Consider the following 11,652-nt stretch of genomic DNA (forward strand, 5'->3'; position numbering starts at 1 on the left):
CCCGTCCCCGTACTCTTCTCCGCCTTCTCCTCCGGATACCCCATCAGATTTTGGCGACGAACCCGTCCCAGCCCCCGAAACGCCGCCGCCGCCAAGTGGAGCTAGCTTCAGCGGAGTCACCACCGTCGGCTGCGTCGTCGGAGCAATTCTCACGGCGGCGCTTTTGTCGTAGATGTGTGAGGCGGAATTTCCATGGATGAAAAAGACAGACGTTCAGGTCCTCTTTCCCCTTCCCCATTTCTCGTCCTCTCTCCATGCTGTTTGCCGTAGATGCTCGCTTTCGTTCAATCTCCTTTTGAGCTGTTCAAGAGCGGCTTGATCAACTCTGGTTTCTGTTTTTGAATCGATTCAGATGTTCTCCCGATTTGTTTCTTTGTTCCTTCTTCACTTCGATTGGAGACCTAATTTAGTTCGATGACTGTCACTGTCAGTGCAGAACGGCATGATCGAATTTGATTATATTAGGGTTTTCGATATCCATCTATTCCCAAAATGGATTAGACTTCAGATTGATATTGTAAAACTTAAACTTTCTTTAATTGCCGGTATTCTGATTCTTTGATGGACTTGAAATCCAAATCCTCCATTGCATTTAGTCCTTAATGATGTGAATACCTTTTTTTTTCTTCTTGTGACTGATTTTAATAGTTGGAGTCCGAAAATTATCTGGAAGAAGGCGGATGGTAATGTATTCCTGTTCATTTTCACCTGTTTGTATATCAATTGGGATTTAGAATGTACACAATTTCTCGGGTATGTTCCGTGAAATGCCTGTGTGTTCCATTGGCAGCAATATCTGTTAGAGAAAGAAGAGACAAACGCTAAGTCTGTGGAAGTGGAAGAGGCAGTTCCTACTCCAACGGAAGAGGTTGCAGAGAAAGCCGAGGAATCACCTCCTGCTGTAGAAAGCAACCCCGTTTCTGCTGTTGAAGAGAAAGCTGGAGATCTTGAAGAGTGTTCTGAGGCTCCTCCTGCTGCCGAAGAAAAGAATGATGGTGAAGAAGCTGCTGAGGAGGAGGCCCCTGGGATCAAGGTGTTTGACTAATCATCATTGATCCTTATATATATATATATATATATATATATTCAAGTGTCAACCCTTATTTGTTTTGATTATTGAACCGGATTGTTTGGTGGGTTCCAGCTTGAGACAGCCCCAGCGGACTTCCGTTTCCCAACAACCAACCAAACAAGGCATTGCTTCACTCGTTACATTGAGTATCACAGGTGAACCTTGACGTTCTAATCTTGTATCTCTTTTTTTTTTTCTATTTGCCCCCTCGAATTCTTACGGGGCTTGTTTCTCCAGATGTGTGGAGGCCAAGGGTGAAGATGCTCAAGAATGTGATAAGTTTGCAAAATATTACCGCTCTCTGTGTCCCAGCGAATGGGTATGGAGTATGCTTTCATCGTGTTTTGTTCAGTAAAATCTCAGAGTGCATTCTCTCTTACAATGCATGAGAGAGAGCCCATCTTTGATTTTGCAGATAGAGAGATGGAACGAGCAAAGGGAGAACGGAACTTTCCCGGGTCCTCTTTAAGTTCAGGTTCAACTGCTGAATTCTCGGGGCGTTGCCCTCATTTTTTTTAGAGTTGTTATAATAAGATTCATGTCTCTGTGTTTTTGGGTTTACAAGCCAAGCCATGTTGGTGGTGTTCCCTCTCATTAAACTTGAGATTTCTCTCTGCCCAAAGCTCTCAAATCTCAGAGGTTGTATTATTGATTTATATGATATATACATGTACATTCATGTATGTAGCCAGATGCCTACCGAAAGCACAAATTAAAAAAGAGTAGACTATCCAATTTTTTATTTGCTAAATGTATGCTATGTCAAGTGTGTCTTATTATCATGGATGGTGGAACCAAATCATATGCAGTTTTACCAGCCAAAAGAAAACAAAAGAGAAGAAATTTGATGATGAACAACCACTGATTCTCTCTACCTAATTTGATATTATACCCGAAAACTGAATATTACACAGATGGACACATTGTTTTACAGAGTATGTACATATATAACCCCCAGATAAAAGGAATAACAATTTTTGGATTAAGCCGGGTGAGTTAGACTTGTTAAATGTTTATTGTCATTTCTCATTTGGTATTTATGGAAATGTTATGTTCACGTGGTTGTTTCACCTTCCACATGCATTTGCGTGTTTATATATATATTGTATATACACACACACACACATTTAGGATGAAGGTACGTACGATTTCAGATTCTCCATTGAAAGTTGGAAACTTCAGGAGATCAAAGTGTCGTACGGACAGACGGATGCCTGACACGAGACAAGGGAATCTTCATGGAAAATGGGTGAATCAGACATGAACTGTACCGCTCACATTCTCACCTTGTCTTTTTTTTTTTTTTTTTTTTCCAGGTCGATGCCAGGTCGATAATTAAATGTTTTCTTCATTAGTGTGAGGTGTTTGTGGCAAGTGTACCAGGAAGTTTCGAGGAATTTCATATCCAACCATCCAACATGCCATATGTGTGTGAAAGTGCGTAACTTTGTATAATGTTGATTATATTTTATTGCGCTTTTATTGAATTGACCAGCTGTAATAGAGCATCATGTAACAAACCACAACACGTCTTGGAGTCGTACACCTATCAATGTACGATCTCAAGATCATTTCTTTATTAAAAAAATGCAATAAACGTTCACGGATGTCATAACTATGTGAAATTTATAGTCCTAACACGCACAATTTTTTTTTTAAAAAAAGATCATGTCAACTCCTCACATGCATGACCACGCTAGTTAATTATGCATAAATCGATTAAATTGTCGAATATAATTGATCTTTCTGCCCAAATGAATACAAACAATTGCGAAATCATTGAAAAAATGAAGCCGTTAGCGTCGACTCTTTGGTGGTGTTGGATCCACATACAAACTGTTAATTGATCTTGCGGCAAAAAATAAAAAAGAGATTACCTTTATTAACAAAATTAAAGAATATAAGTTTCTTCTGCGTACGTAATCAAATGGGATTCGGGTGTCTCTTCAACTATTCTATCGTTTCCTGTTCGTCTTCCTTCATCCAAGCAATAATCTTGACAAGAACCCCTGTCTCTTGCCATCCTTCTTTTTCGAGACGATTACGCTGTAGCGATGATGAAGAGGAGACAAACACGACGACACGGAAGAGTGATAGGAAGAACCCGACGAGGAGGAAACAGAGGACGAACAAGACGACACCGTTTCAGGGTCTCTAGACGAAGATGTGTAGTCGTAGTAATCGAGGGACAACTTCGAGAGCTTCTCGTTCAGACAGAGGGAACAAACTCCAGGAGATTGCCTGTGCTTGGGATGTTTCTTGCACTGACCCATCGTCGAGTTCTCCGAATCTGATAGTTTCTTCTTTGTTCTTCTGGTTGTCCTGGTTCTTGATGATGATGATGATGATCTTGTTCTGCTTCTGGTAAGGAAGTTCGCCATTGTTGACAGTTGATGGAGGGTTTCTTATGCCCAATGTGTGTTTTGGGGGCTTTTGTCTGTTCGTATTTATAGATATGTATGAGTGATTAATGCAGGCTGGTTTTCCATGATATTTCCGGGATGCTTCTCGTCTTTTGTCCCTTTTTTATATTTAAAGAAACCAAAAAGAAAAAAACAAAACAAAAACAATATCGTTTGCAAAAAAAAAAACCCCATTATTACAATTTTTTTCTGTTTCCTGTTGTTTTTTTTTTAAAAAAACGTTCACTGTTTTTAAAACTCGGTTAGCAACTGGTTTGGTATTTCTGCCTATCATTAGCAGTAAAATCTGGTTTCTGTTGGTGCTTTCTATACACCAAATCAACTTATTACTATATATTTTACACACATGGAAATCAAACTGTTGAAACCATGTAAACATACCAGCCGTTCGGAATATTTAGGTAATTTCTGATTTTATAAAATCAAAATACCGGTTACTAAAGTTTAAATAGAAATTCACTGTTGATTATATCTATGATGTAAATTTAAAATAGGAAGAATGCTATTTTCGTTTGCCCAAAATTTTAATTATTGTGAATCAATTTGAAGAGTTGCAACGGGCAGGTGGAGTTATGGAGTTGTTAAATGAACGGCTGTGATATGTCGGGAGATCCCACTGGGCCCACTTTAGTTGGTGAGTCGGTGGCCCATTTCTCTTATTATTTAGGCCTTAAACTCGCTCTGGTACGGCTTCGAACCTTCTGACTGGTTTCGAGGGCTTTTATTTTTTTAAAACTCCGAATGATATATTTTGATATATTCAGATTATTTTTTTTTCCTATTTGTTATTACAGTTGATCGAAATCTAGTAACACCAATTTCCCAATCTTTGATTAGATAACTCCGAGTAATTTCAACCATAGGATCAAAAAACGCAATTGGGAAAATTGGTTACTATTCAATAAAATAGGTAAATGTAAGATTCCCATTACTTTTCGGGTTTCGCTTTTGTTAAAGAAAAAATGTATCCAAAATGAGAAACAAATTGAATTTCATTGTACATTTATAGAATCATATCACGGGAGGAATCTGTGTGGAGGGAAAATAAAATACTATCTACGTTTAGTATTCGGATCCTTCCCCCCCATGATTATGTTTTGGTTCTCGGCATTAACTTATATGAAATGCACTTACCTGTTTATTTATTAATGAGATTTTTCCGTGTCACAATTTATGACCAAAGATCATAAGGAATCATTTACTAATTTTCCATAAATATTCCAATAATCTCTTTATAATTATTTCATTCATGCCTCCCTCCCCTCTAATTTTTCCCGGCCATGACCACCATGGCTTTCGCCGCCGTATTCCTCGCCGTCACATTCGCCGTTGGACTGTCTCAGTCTCAGTCACCTGTTCCGGCTCCCGCCAAGTCGCCCAAAGCCGCCCCTCCGAAACCCATCATCACCTTGCCTCCTCCTCTTCCTTCCGTCTCGCCGGTTCCCTCCATCATGTCTCCTCCACCGGTCATTTCTCCGGCTTCATCGCCGAAATCCGCGCATGCGCCATCTCCGACGACCGTATCTCCGGCTCGGCCGCCGGGATCCGCACCTAAGCCTTCTCCGAAGACAGTCTCTCCGACTCCCGCACCATCTCCGGAGATCACACCGCCGTCGCCGTACTCTTCTCCGCCTTCTCCTCCGGATACCCCATCAGATTTTGGCGACGAACCCGTCCCAGCCCCCGAAACGCCGCCGCCGCCAAGTGGAGCTAGCTTCAGCGGAGTCACCACCGTCGGCTGCGTCGTCGGAGCAATTCTCACGGCGGCGCTTTTGTCGTAGATGTGTGAGGCGGAATTTCCATGGATGAAAAAGACAGACGTTCTCGGCTTTGAATTGGTTTTATTCTAAGATTATTTGCATCGTGTTATATATTTTTCATGGCAAGAGACAACATTTCGTGGGTTCTTATTACAATGATATTATGTGTTGGCATTTTCCCAACTAATTCGCAAATCTATGGTTACGTGTCGCATTGGATGTAATAATCATAAAAAGAGTTTGGACGATAATCCATTGATGGGCCTCGTAGATCACTGAAAAAGCATTTCATAGATAAATCATAGAGCGATTGGAAACATGGCATAGATACAGGCACTGCCTCTACCCTGGTCTCTCGACAACGTACGAATATCATAGAACCAATCACAACAAAAGGAAACATCAAAACTGGGAGATGACCAAAACATACAAAGCAGCAAACCAAGCAGCCAACGAAGGCGAGGCGGCCACCGGAGCAGAGGAACCGAGACGGCCCGTGTCGGTCGTGGGATTAGCGCCGGCAGAGGAGACGGTGACAGAGAGCTTCATGCCGGAGGAGCAGTGACCGGGGACGGCGCAGATGAAGAAGTGTGTCCCGGGGGTTTTGAGAGAGATGGAAGTGGAGCCAGTGCTGTCCGAAGAGATGGAGTTCCCCACCGTACAGCTCTTGTAGTCGCTTTCATTCACTTCGTCCACCGTATGCCCCGCTCCGTACTTGAACACTGCCTCGTCGTCACATCACACGCAGCCAAAAAACAAAAACAGAAAGGGTAAAACAAGCCGTGTCTTCGACATTTCTCTACAATGACTTCAAAGGGTTATGCAGTTTGGTTAAATTTGGCGCAGTAGACGGAATTTGACCGTTAGCTAACTGCTAAAAGGTGAAATCACGATAAAGATTGGCTTTGAATGCAAACAGCCAACTCTCAACGCACATTTTCCCTGCAAACACGGAATGTTTTGATCTAAAGGCAAGGGCGAATAAGATGGGCTATATATATATGGGTTTGGTGTTAAAAACATAAATAATGTGAAATCATATATATATGTGAAATGCGAAGGAGAGGAAACATACAGAGAGTGTCTCCGACAGCAAAGGCCTTGCCGGTGGTCAAGGAAGTGTAGTCTGACCCAAGCGACCAGTCGACAGCGTGAGTGGTAGCGGAGGAAGGATTCACAAGGGACATTAAGAGAACTAAGCAACCGATAACTCTACTTAGGTTTCCCATTTCTTATGAATGTATGGTGATTTGTGGCAATGGAGCTTGTGAGTGTGATTGTTATATATGTGGATAATGGGATAAAAGGGTATGTATGTGTAGTTAGTAAAGAGTTGGGTCCAACCACCTAAGCTTTTATGTAAAGGTCTCAACTTTTGAAAAAGACTCGGTTCTTGTGCAAAGGGTTGTGACCATGTGTGTTGTTTTGGATTGGGATTTACTCAATTCACCTTCTTAATTTCTCGTGTTGAATTTTCTTATAAAGTCAAAGAACCCAACTGCCAATCTCTGTTTACTGTTCTTCAGTGTTACTCAATCTAAACTCTAAGTTAACGTTTGTTTTTGAAGGACAGAAGAAAGAACATACGCAGATATGATAAGAGACACTGCAGCTGCTTGGGGGTTTTAACCCTAATAATCCACTTGGGTCGCAGCAATTTCAGGGTACACCACCGAAAAAAAAAAAAAAATTTGCGACCTTATTACGACTAATATATAACTAATATACAACTAAAATAAGAGTAGTTTATTAGTCGTAATAAGTTGTATATTAATTATATATTAGTCGTAATAAGGTCGCAAATTTTTTTTTTTTTCGGTGGTGTACACTGAAATTGCTGCGACCCAAGTGGGTTATTTGAGTAATATTCCCAGCTGCTTGAGTAGCTTTAATTCCACTTATTACAGCATACGACGTGGCATTATATGTGATCAAAGCATCTTCTTTAGTCACTGAAAGTGGGTTAGGTGAGGCTTGTTTTTTGGTTTGGAACACTGGGGTCATCTTTTTATCATAACATCTCACCAAACATTAAAACCCATTGTTATTTCAAAACTCCAAAAGTTGCACAACAAAAAAAAAAGAGTTCTTAAAATTAAAATATTTTCTAAACTATATTATTTTTGGGTTTCGGTTTAATCATATCATCTTTGCCTTTAAACCGAGAGGGCTCAATTTTATAAAAGGAAAGGCCCATAAATAGTCACACTTATGAGGCCTTTCGAGCCCAATACGACTTCCACATCTGAAACGCAGCGTTTAGTGACCTGCACCTTTTCTTTCTCATGTCACCAAATCATGCGGACTGGATAGTGGATACCGTATAAGCTCGAATATATGTATTCTTTAAAACAACGCGAAATGAATATAATTTTTTTTTATATAAATTAAATAGGAAAAAAACGGATGATTATGTGACATGTGGAAGTTTATGATTTTTTTTTTGTTATTGACAAGGGGATTATATTAATATATTAAATAATATACGACGCCGTTTTAAAGAATACACGAGTTTGTACTTTGTACAGTATCCAGTACGCATGATTTTCAGGCCTCCTAATCAGAGGGCCTACAATAGATATACAGTTGGGCTTACAAACTCCTCGGCCTTTCATTTCCCTTTTTTTTTTTGCATTTACTTTTCTTTTTAAATTACAAGAATTTTGAAAAAAAAACGAAAGTATAAAAACAACACATATTTTATTTATCTATTTTTATTAAAATGGCATTTTATATGTTTAAGATTAAATGCTACCCACTTATGAGGGTTTAGTTTAGATGTTTAAAAATGAAAATTTACGGGAATTTCTTACTCAAATTCTTCAAACGATCAGTTTCCAAAGTCGAAAGAAAATAATATATATTTCTAAGGCCCTGTAATATCTCCCGAACCTGAATTCTAATACCCGGACTCGAATCCGAATTTCGGGTTTTTCTAAAATATAAACCCGTTCTCGTTTCAATAAGCCGTCGAGTACCCGAATTTCGGATATCCGATCCGCGGGTTAAGTCGGATACCCGAATTTCGGGTATTTTTGCCCACCCCTATCTACTAATTCTCTGTTAAATTCTTTGATTTTTTTTTTCTAAACCTCATAGCTAAAAGTAATTATAGATAAGAGGCGATTAGAGAGAGTAATACACGCGTAACTATTAAAACATGTATCTGATACACACTTACACAACTTTTAATTTAGGTTCTAATTTACGGCAGTAAGTGACTGATAGTTTTCTTACAAAAACATCTATGTCCCAATCAATTATGCATGTCTCTATATATATATACACACACACACCATATAGGTGCCCATTATTTCAAGAAAATCTGACAATATGTGCTGTTGAGGTTACTTTTAAATATGAAAAGTCAAAATATAGAATTATTTCATATTATCCATATCTCCACTAATATCAATAAGAAATGATTAGGCTGAGGTTTCCATATTTTATTATTGGTTAAAAAATCGAGTACTATTCCCGGAGACCAAAAACTAGATAAACATAATCAAATAGTAGGAAAGCGACGTGGTTAGGACATGGAAGAGGGTCCATCAACCAATCACATCTTATGACGAACGTTCATGGTACAACTGCGTTGACCTTGATGGCCGACACTGTACATCCTCATCGCAAGTTTCAGCTGCAACCTTATATTATAAATGGTTTTATCAATTTGCTAGAGCGATACGGTAAGACATCGTTATATGCTACTTCAGTTACATGTATATATTTTTTTTTCCCAAACTGGGTGCCTTGGTAGATTTCAACATTCCAACCTCTAAAGTCAACATCGATACCTTATATACATACACACACATATATATGAGTTCTGATGTAAATATGTGATGTTTATGAGTGGACCAAAGATGATTATTTCAAAGTCAAACTAACAAACGCAAACATTTTTATTTTCAGTGACGATTCGACATTAATTTTACTTTTTATTTCTTGCCTCTTAATGTCTCTCACGTTCTTACATGATCTCCTCTGATCATCAACTAATTTTCGTTTCTAAACATTTTCCCTCTGCATTCTGGCAATCTGCATGGACTGAACAAACATCACGGCCAAAGCTCGGTCCCCATGAAACCCAGTGGTAGAATCACTCTCAGCCGTGCAGTCTCCATCGACGGCCGCCATGGCACAACCTTCATTCTGCTTCTCTTCCTCGGCATCGGTATACCGGTCAGTACGGCGCAAACCACGTCCGGTACGACTAATCCCGGCGATTCAGAAGGTTCCCCAAACGACAGCGGTTTTGACCCGACCATGGCCATTCTCATGATCGTTCTCGTCAGCTTTTTCTTCTTCCTTGGGTTCTTCTCGGTCTACATACGGCGTTGCCTCGAGCGAGCCATCGATGGTCACTCCGTCGACCCGGGAAACTGGCTCTCGATGAGGCAGGCGGCGGCGCGTGGGCTCGACACGTCGGTCATCGAGACGTTCCCGACGTTTCGCTACTCGACCGTCAAAACTCTTAGGGTCGGCAAAGAAGTGCTCGAGTGCCCGGTTTGTCTCAACGAGTTCCAAGACGACGAAACGCTGCGTTTGCTACCAAAATGCTGCCACGTGTTTCATCCTGATTGCATCGATGCCTGGCTCCGATCTCGTGCCACGTGTCCACTATGTCGGGCCAATCTCATCCCCGTACCGGGGGAGTCTTCCTCTCTCCAGTTACCCGTCCTGGTCGGAGAATCCGATCACGGTTCTCGTGACCGGAGTCGGGTTTTGGGTTCTCCAGATGCGCGGTTGATCGACTCAGTGACGTGGACCAATCATAGCATGCCGCGTAGGTCGATGTCTACTGGGTGGAGACTAGCCGGGTTGTTCGGCCGGTCTGATTCCACCAGTCCACCGGTTGATCTGGAGCGGTTTACGCTGAGATTACCGCAAGAGGTACATGACCAGTTGGTAAACTCGAGCATCGAAAGCAAGATGACAAAAAGCCCCGTGGCGTTACCTCAAGCCAGGAGCTCGATGATTGGGTACAGAACCGGAAGCCTAGGGAGCGAGAAAAATTACTTCTACTACCAAAGGTTCGGTGAAGACGGCCGGTTGGACCGGAAGCCGTTTTCAATTACTCCCCCATATCGGACCGGTTCACTTCGGTCCCCAGGAACCGATGAACAGGTGCGGCCAGGAACTCCCAAAGGTTTTCTTCACGGGATAATACGTTCACCATTGGATCGTTTGATTCTTCGAAAGGACGATGAATACGAACGTTCGCCGGACCACCTTCGATCAGGGGATAAGAGTCCTGTCTAGACCACGTTTTCTACATTGATTCTCTATATTGAAATGTCGTGTACATAATAATATTTCTAAAACGTTATTGCAGTTTTTCATACTCTTGAACTTAAACACAGCACATTGAGATTACATAAGTCTTCCAAATATTACATTCAGTGGAATACATAACAATACACAATATTAATTACATTTTTTTTTTTATATAATTTGGCCATTACCACCACAAAACTCTGCACCAATAAAACAGGAAAATCAAATATAATTTAGTAATGTCTATACGGTTCTATCGGGGGAAGTGGAGACGACGGGGTTGACATGGCCGAGCATACTCACGACTTGTCTCATGCTTGGCCTGAGACCGGAGATCTTCGTCGTACAGAGAATTCCGATCTTTAGAACCCTAACCATGCTCTCTTCCACGTACGTAAAACATGAAATTTCCTTGTCCAAGACATTTTGTAGATTATGCCGATCCTGTTGAATCTTAGACAAGACCCAATCAACGATGTTTTTTCCTTCCCCGTACTCATCTTCCACTGGCCGCCGACCAGTCACCAGCTCCAGAAGGACGACACCAAAGCTGTACACGTCACTCTTCTCCGTCCATTTGAAGCAGTATGCAAGCTCTGAGGTTTAACCCCAGAAAAAGAAATCAGGTTCTAAGAACGATCAAGAAGGCATTAGACTGAAACCAAACAAAATATTACACTTAGCTTTAAAACTTACCAGGAGCCATATATCCATGAGTCCCAGCTACACAGCTCCACTCACGTCCTTTATGAGACGATGAGTTATTGACAATCTTTGCAATACCAAAGTCTGCAATTTTCGGCTCATACTCTGCATCCAGCAAAATGTTGCTCGACTTTATATCCCTGTGGATGATCGGTGGACAACAGTCGTGATGCAGATATGCGATTCCTTTTGCAGCCCCCATCGCTATTTTGTACCTGTTTCAAAATTAAATGGGAAGCACTACTAATTTTGAATCCACATTTGAAATGCTACATATTTAATAGAGTACAGAATGGCGTACCTTTTTTGCCAATCCAATTCCGGTGACCCGCCTTTGATCTTGCGGGGAAGGGCCTGAAACAAATTACCATTCTCCATGAACTCAAACACCAAATAGCTTGAACCTCTTCCG

At 41.0% G+C, this 11,652-nt stretch overlaps 6 protein-coding genes across 7 annotated transcripts in view; 3 read left to right on the forward strand and 3 right to left on the reverse strand.

Moving 5' to 3' along the window:
- Positions 1-1,823, forward strand: part of LOC104809722 (cytochrome c oxidase subunit 6b-1-like) — a 2,430-nt gene extending 607 nt beyond the window's left edge. The window contains exons 2-6 of one of the 2 annotated variants that reach the window (XM_010535784.1): positions 649-683; positions 791-1,033; positions 1,145-1,227; positions 1,310-1,391; positions 1,488-1,823. In XM_010535784.1, coding sequence (XP_010534086.1) covers positions 681-683; positions 791-1,033; positions 1,145-1,227; positions 1,310-1,391; positions 1,488-1,541 — 465 coding nt within the window. In that variant the 5' untranslated portion in view covers positions 649-680 and the 3' untranslated portion in view covers positions 1,542-1,823. The remainder of the gene's footprint in view (positions 1-648; positions 684-790; positions 1,034-1,144; positions 1,228-1,309; positions 1,392-1,487) is intronic. The other variant, XM_010535783.1, reaches the window with a different exon arrangement.
- Positions 1,824-2,806: 983 nt separating this feature from the next.
- On the reverse strand, positions 2,807-3,561 carry LOC104809723. Its single transcript, XM_010535785.2, has one exon. The coding sequence runs from the start codon at positions 3,451-3,453 to the stop codon at positions 3,052-3,054; it is 402 nt and encodes a 133-aa protein (XP_010534087.1). The 5' UTR covers positions 3,454-3,561; the 3' UTR covers positions 2,807-3,051.
- Positions 3,562-4,775: 1,214 nt separating this feature from the next.
- LOC104809760 (vegetative cell wall protein gp1-like) lies at positions 4,776-5,276 on the forward strand. Its single transcript, XM_010535838.1, has one exon. It carries the CDS (start codon positions 4,776-4,778, stop codon positions 5,274-5,276), a length of 501 nt encoding a protein of 166 aa, XP_010534140.1.
- A 249-nt stretch (positions 5,277-5,525) lies between these two features.
- Positions 5,526-6,529, reverse strand: LOC104809724 (blue copper protein-like). The gene is made up of 2 exons (XM_010535786.1): positions 6,331-6,529; positions 5,526-5,977 (listed from the first exon to the last, which is right to left on the reverse strand). The coding sequence occupies exons 1-2, from the start codon at positions 6,482-6,484 to the stop codon at positions 5,658-5,660; spliced, it is 474 nt and encodes a 157-aa protein (XP_010534088.1). The 5' UTR covers positions 6,485-6,529; the 3' UTR covers positions 5,526-5,657.
- Positions 6,530-9,047: 2,518 nt separating this feature from the next.
- On the forward strand, positions 9,048-10,596 carry LOC104809725 (RING-H2 finger protein ATL11-like). The gene has a single exon (XM_010535787.2). It carries the CDS (start codon positions 9,339-9,341, stop codon positions 10,518-10,520), a length of 1,182 nt encoding a protein of 393 aa, XP_010534089.1. The 5' UTR covers positions 9,048-9,338; the 3' UTR covers positions 10,521-10,596.
- Positions 10,597-10,631: 35 nt separating this feature from the next.
- The window catches only part of LOC104809726 (receptor-like protein kinase HSL1), a 4,612-nt gene continuing 3,591 nt past the window's right edge, over positions 10,632-11,652 (reverse strand). Inside the window, exons 3-5 of the mRNA XM_010535788.1 lie at positions 11,542-11,652; positions 11,232-11,455; positions 10,632-11,131 (exon numbers count right to left, since the gene is read on the reverse strand). Of these exons, the coding sequence (XP_010534090.1) occupies positions 10,779-11,131; positions 11,232-11,455; positions 11,542-11,652 (688 nt within the window). The 3' untranslated portion in view covers positions 10,632-10,778. The remainder of the gene's footprint in view (positions 11,132-11,231; positions 11,456-11,541) is intronic.

Source organism: Tarenaya hassleriana, unplaced genomic scaffold, assembly GCF_000463585.1.
Source record: "Tarenaya hassleriana unplaced genomic scaffold, ASM46358v1 Cleome163, whole genome shotgun sequence".
NCBI classification, from domain to species: Eukaryota; Viridiplantae; Streptophyta; class Magnoliopsida; order Brassicales; family Cleomaceae; genus Tarenaya; species Tarenaya hassleriana.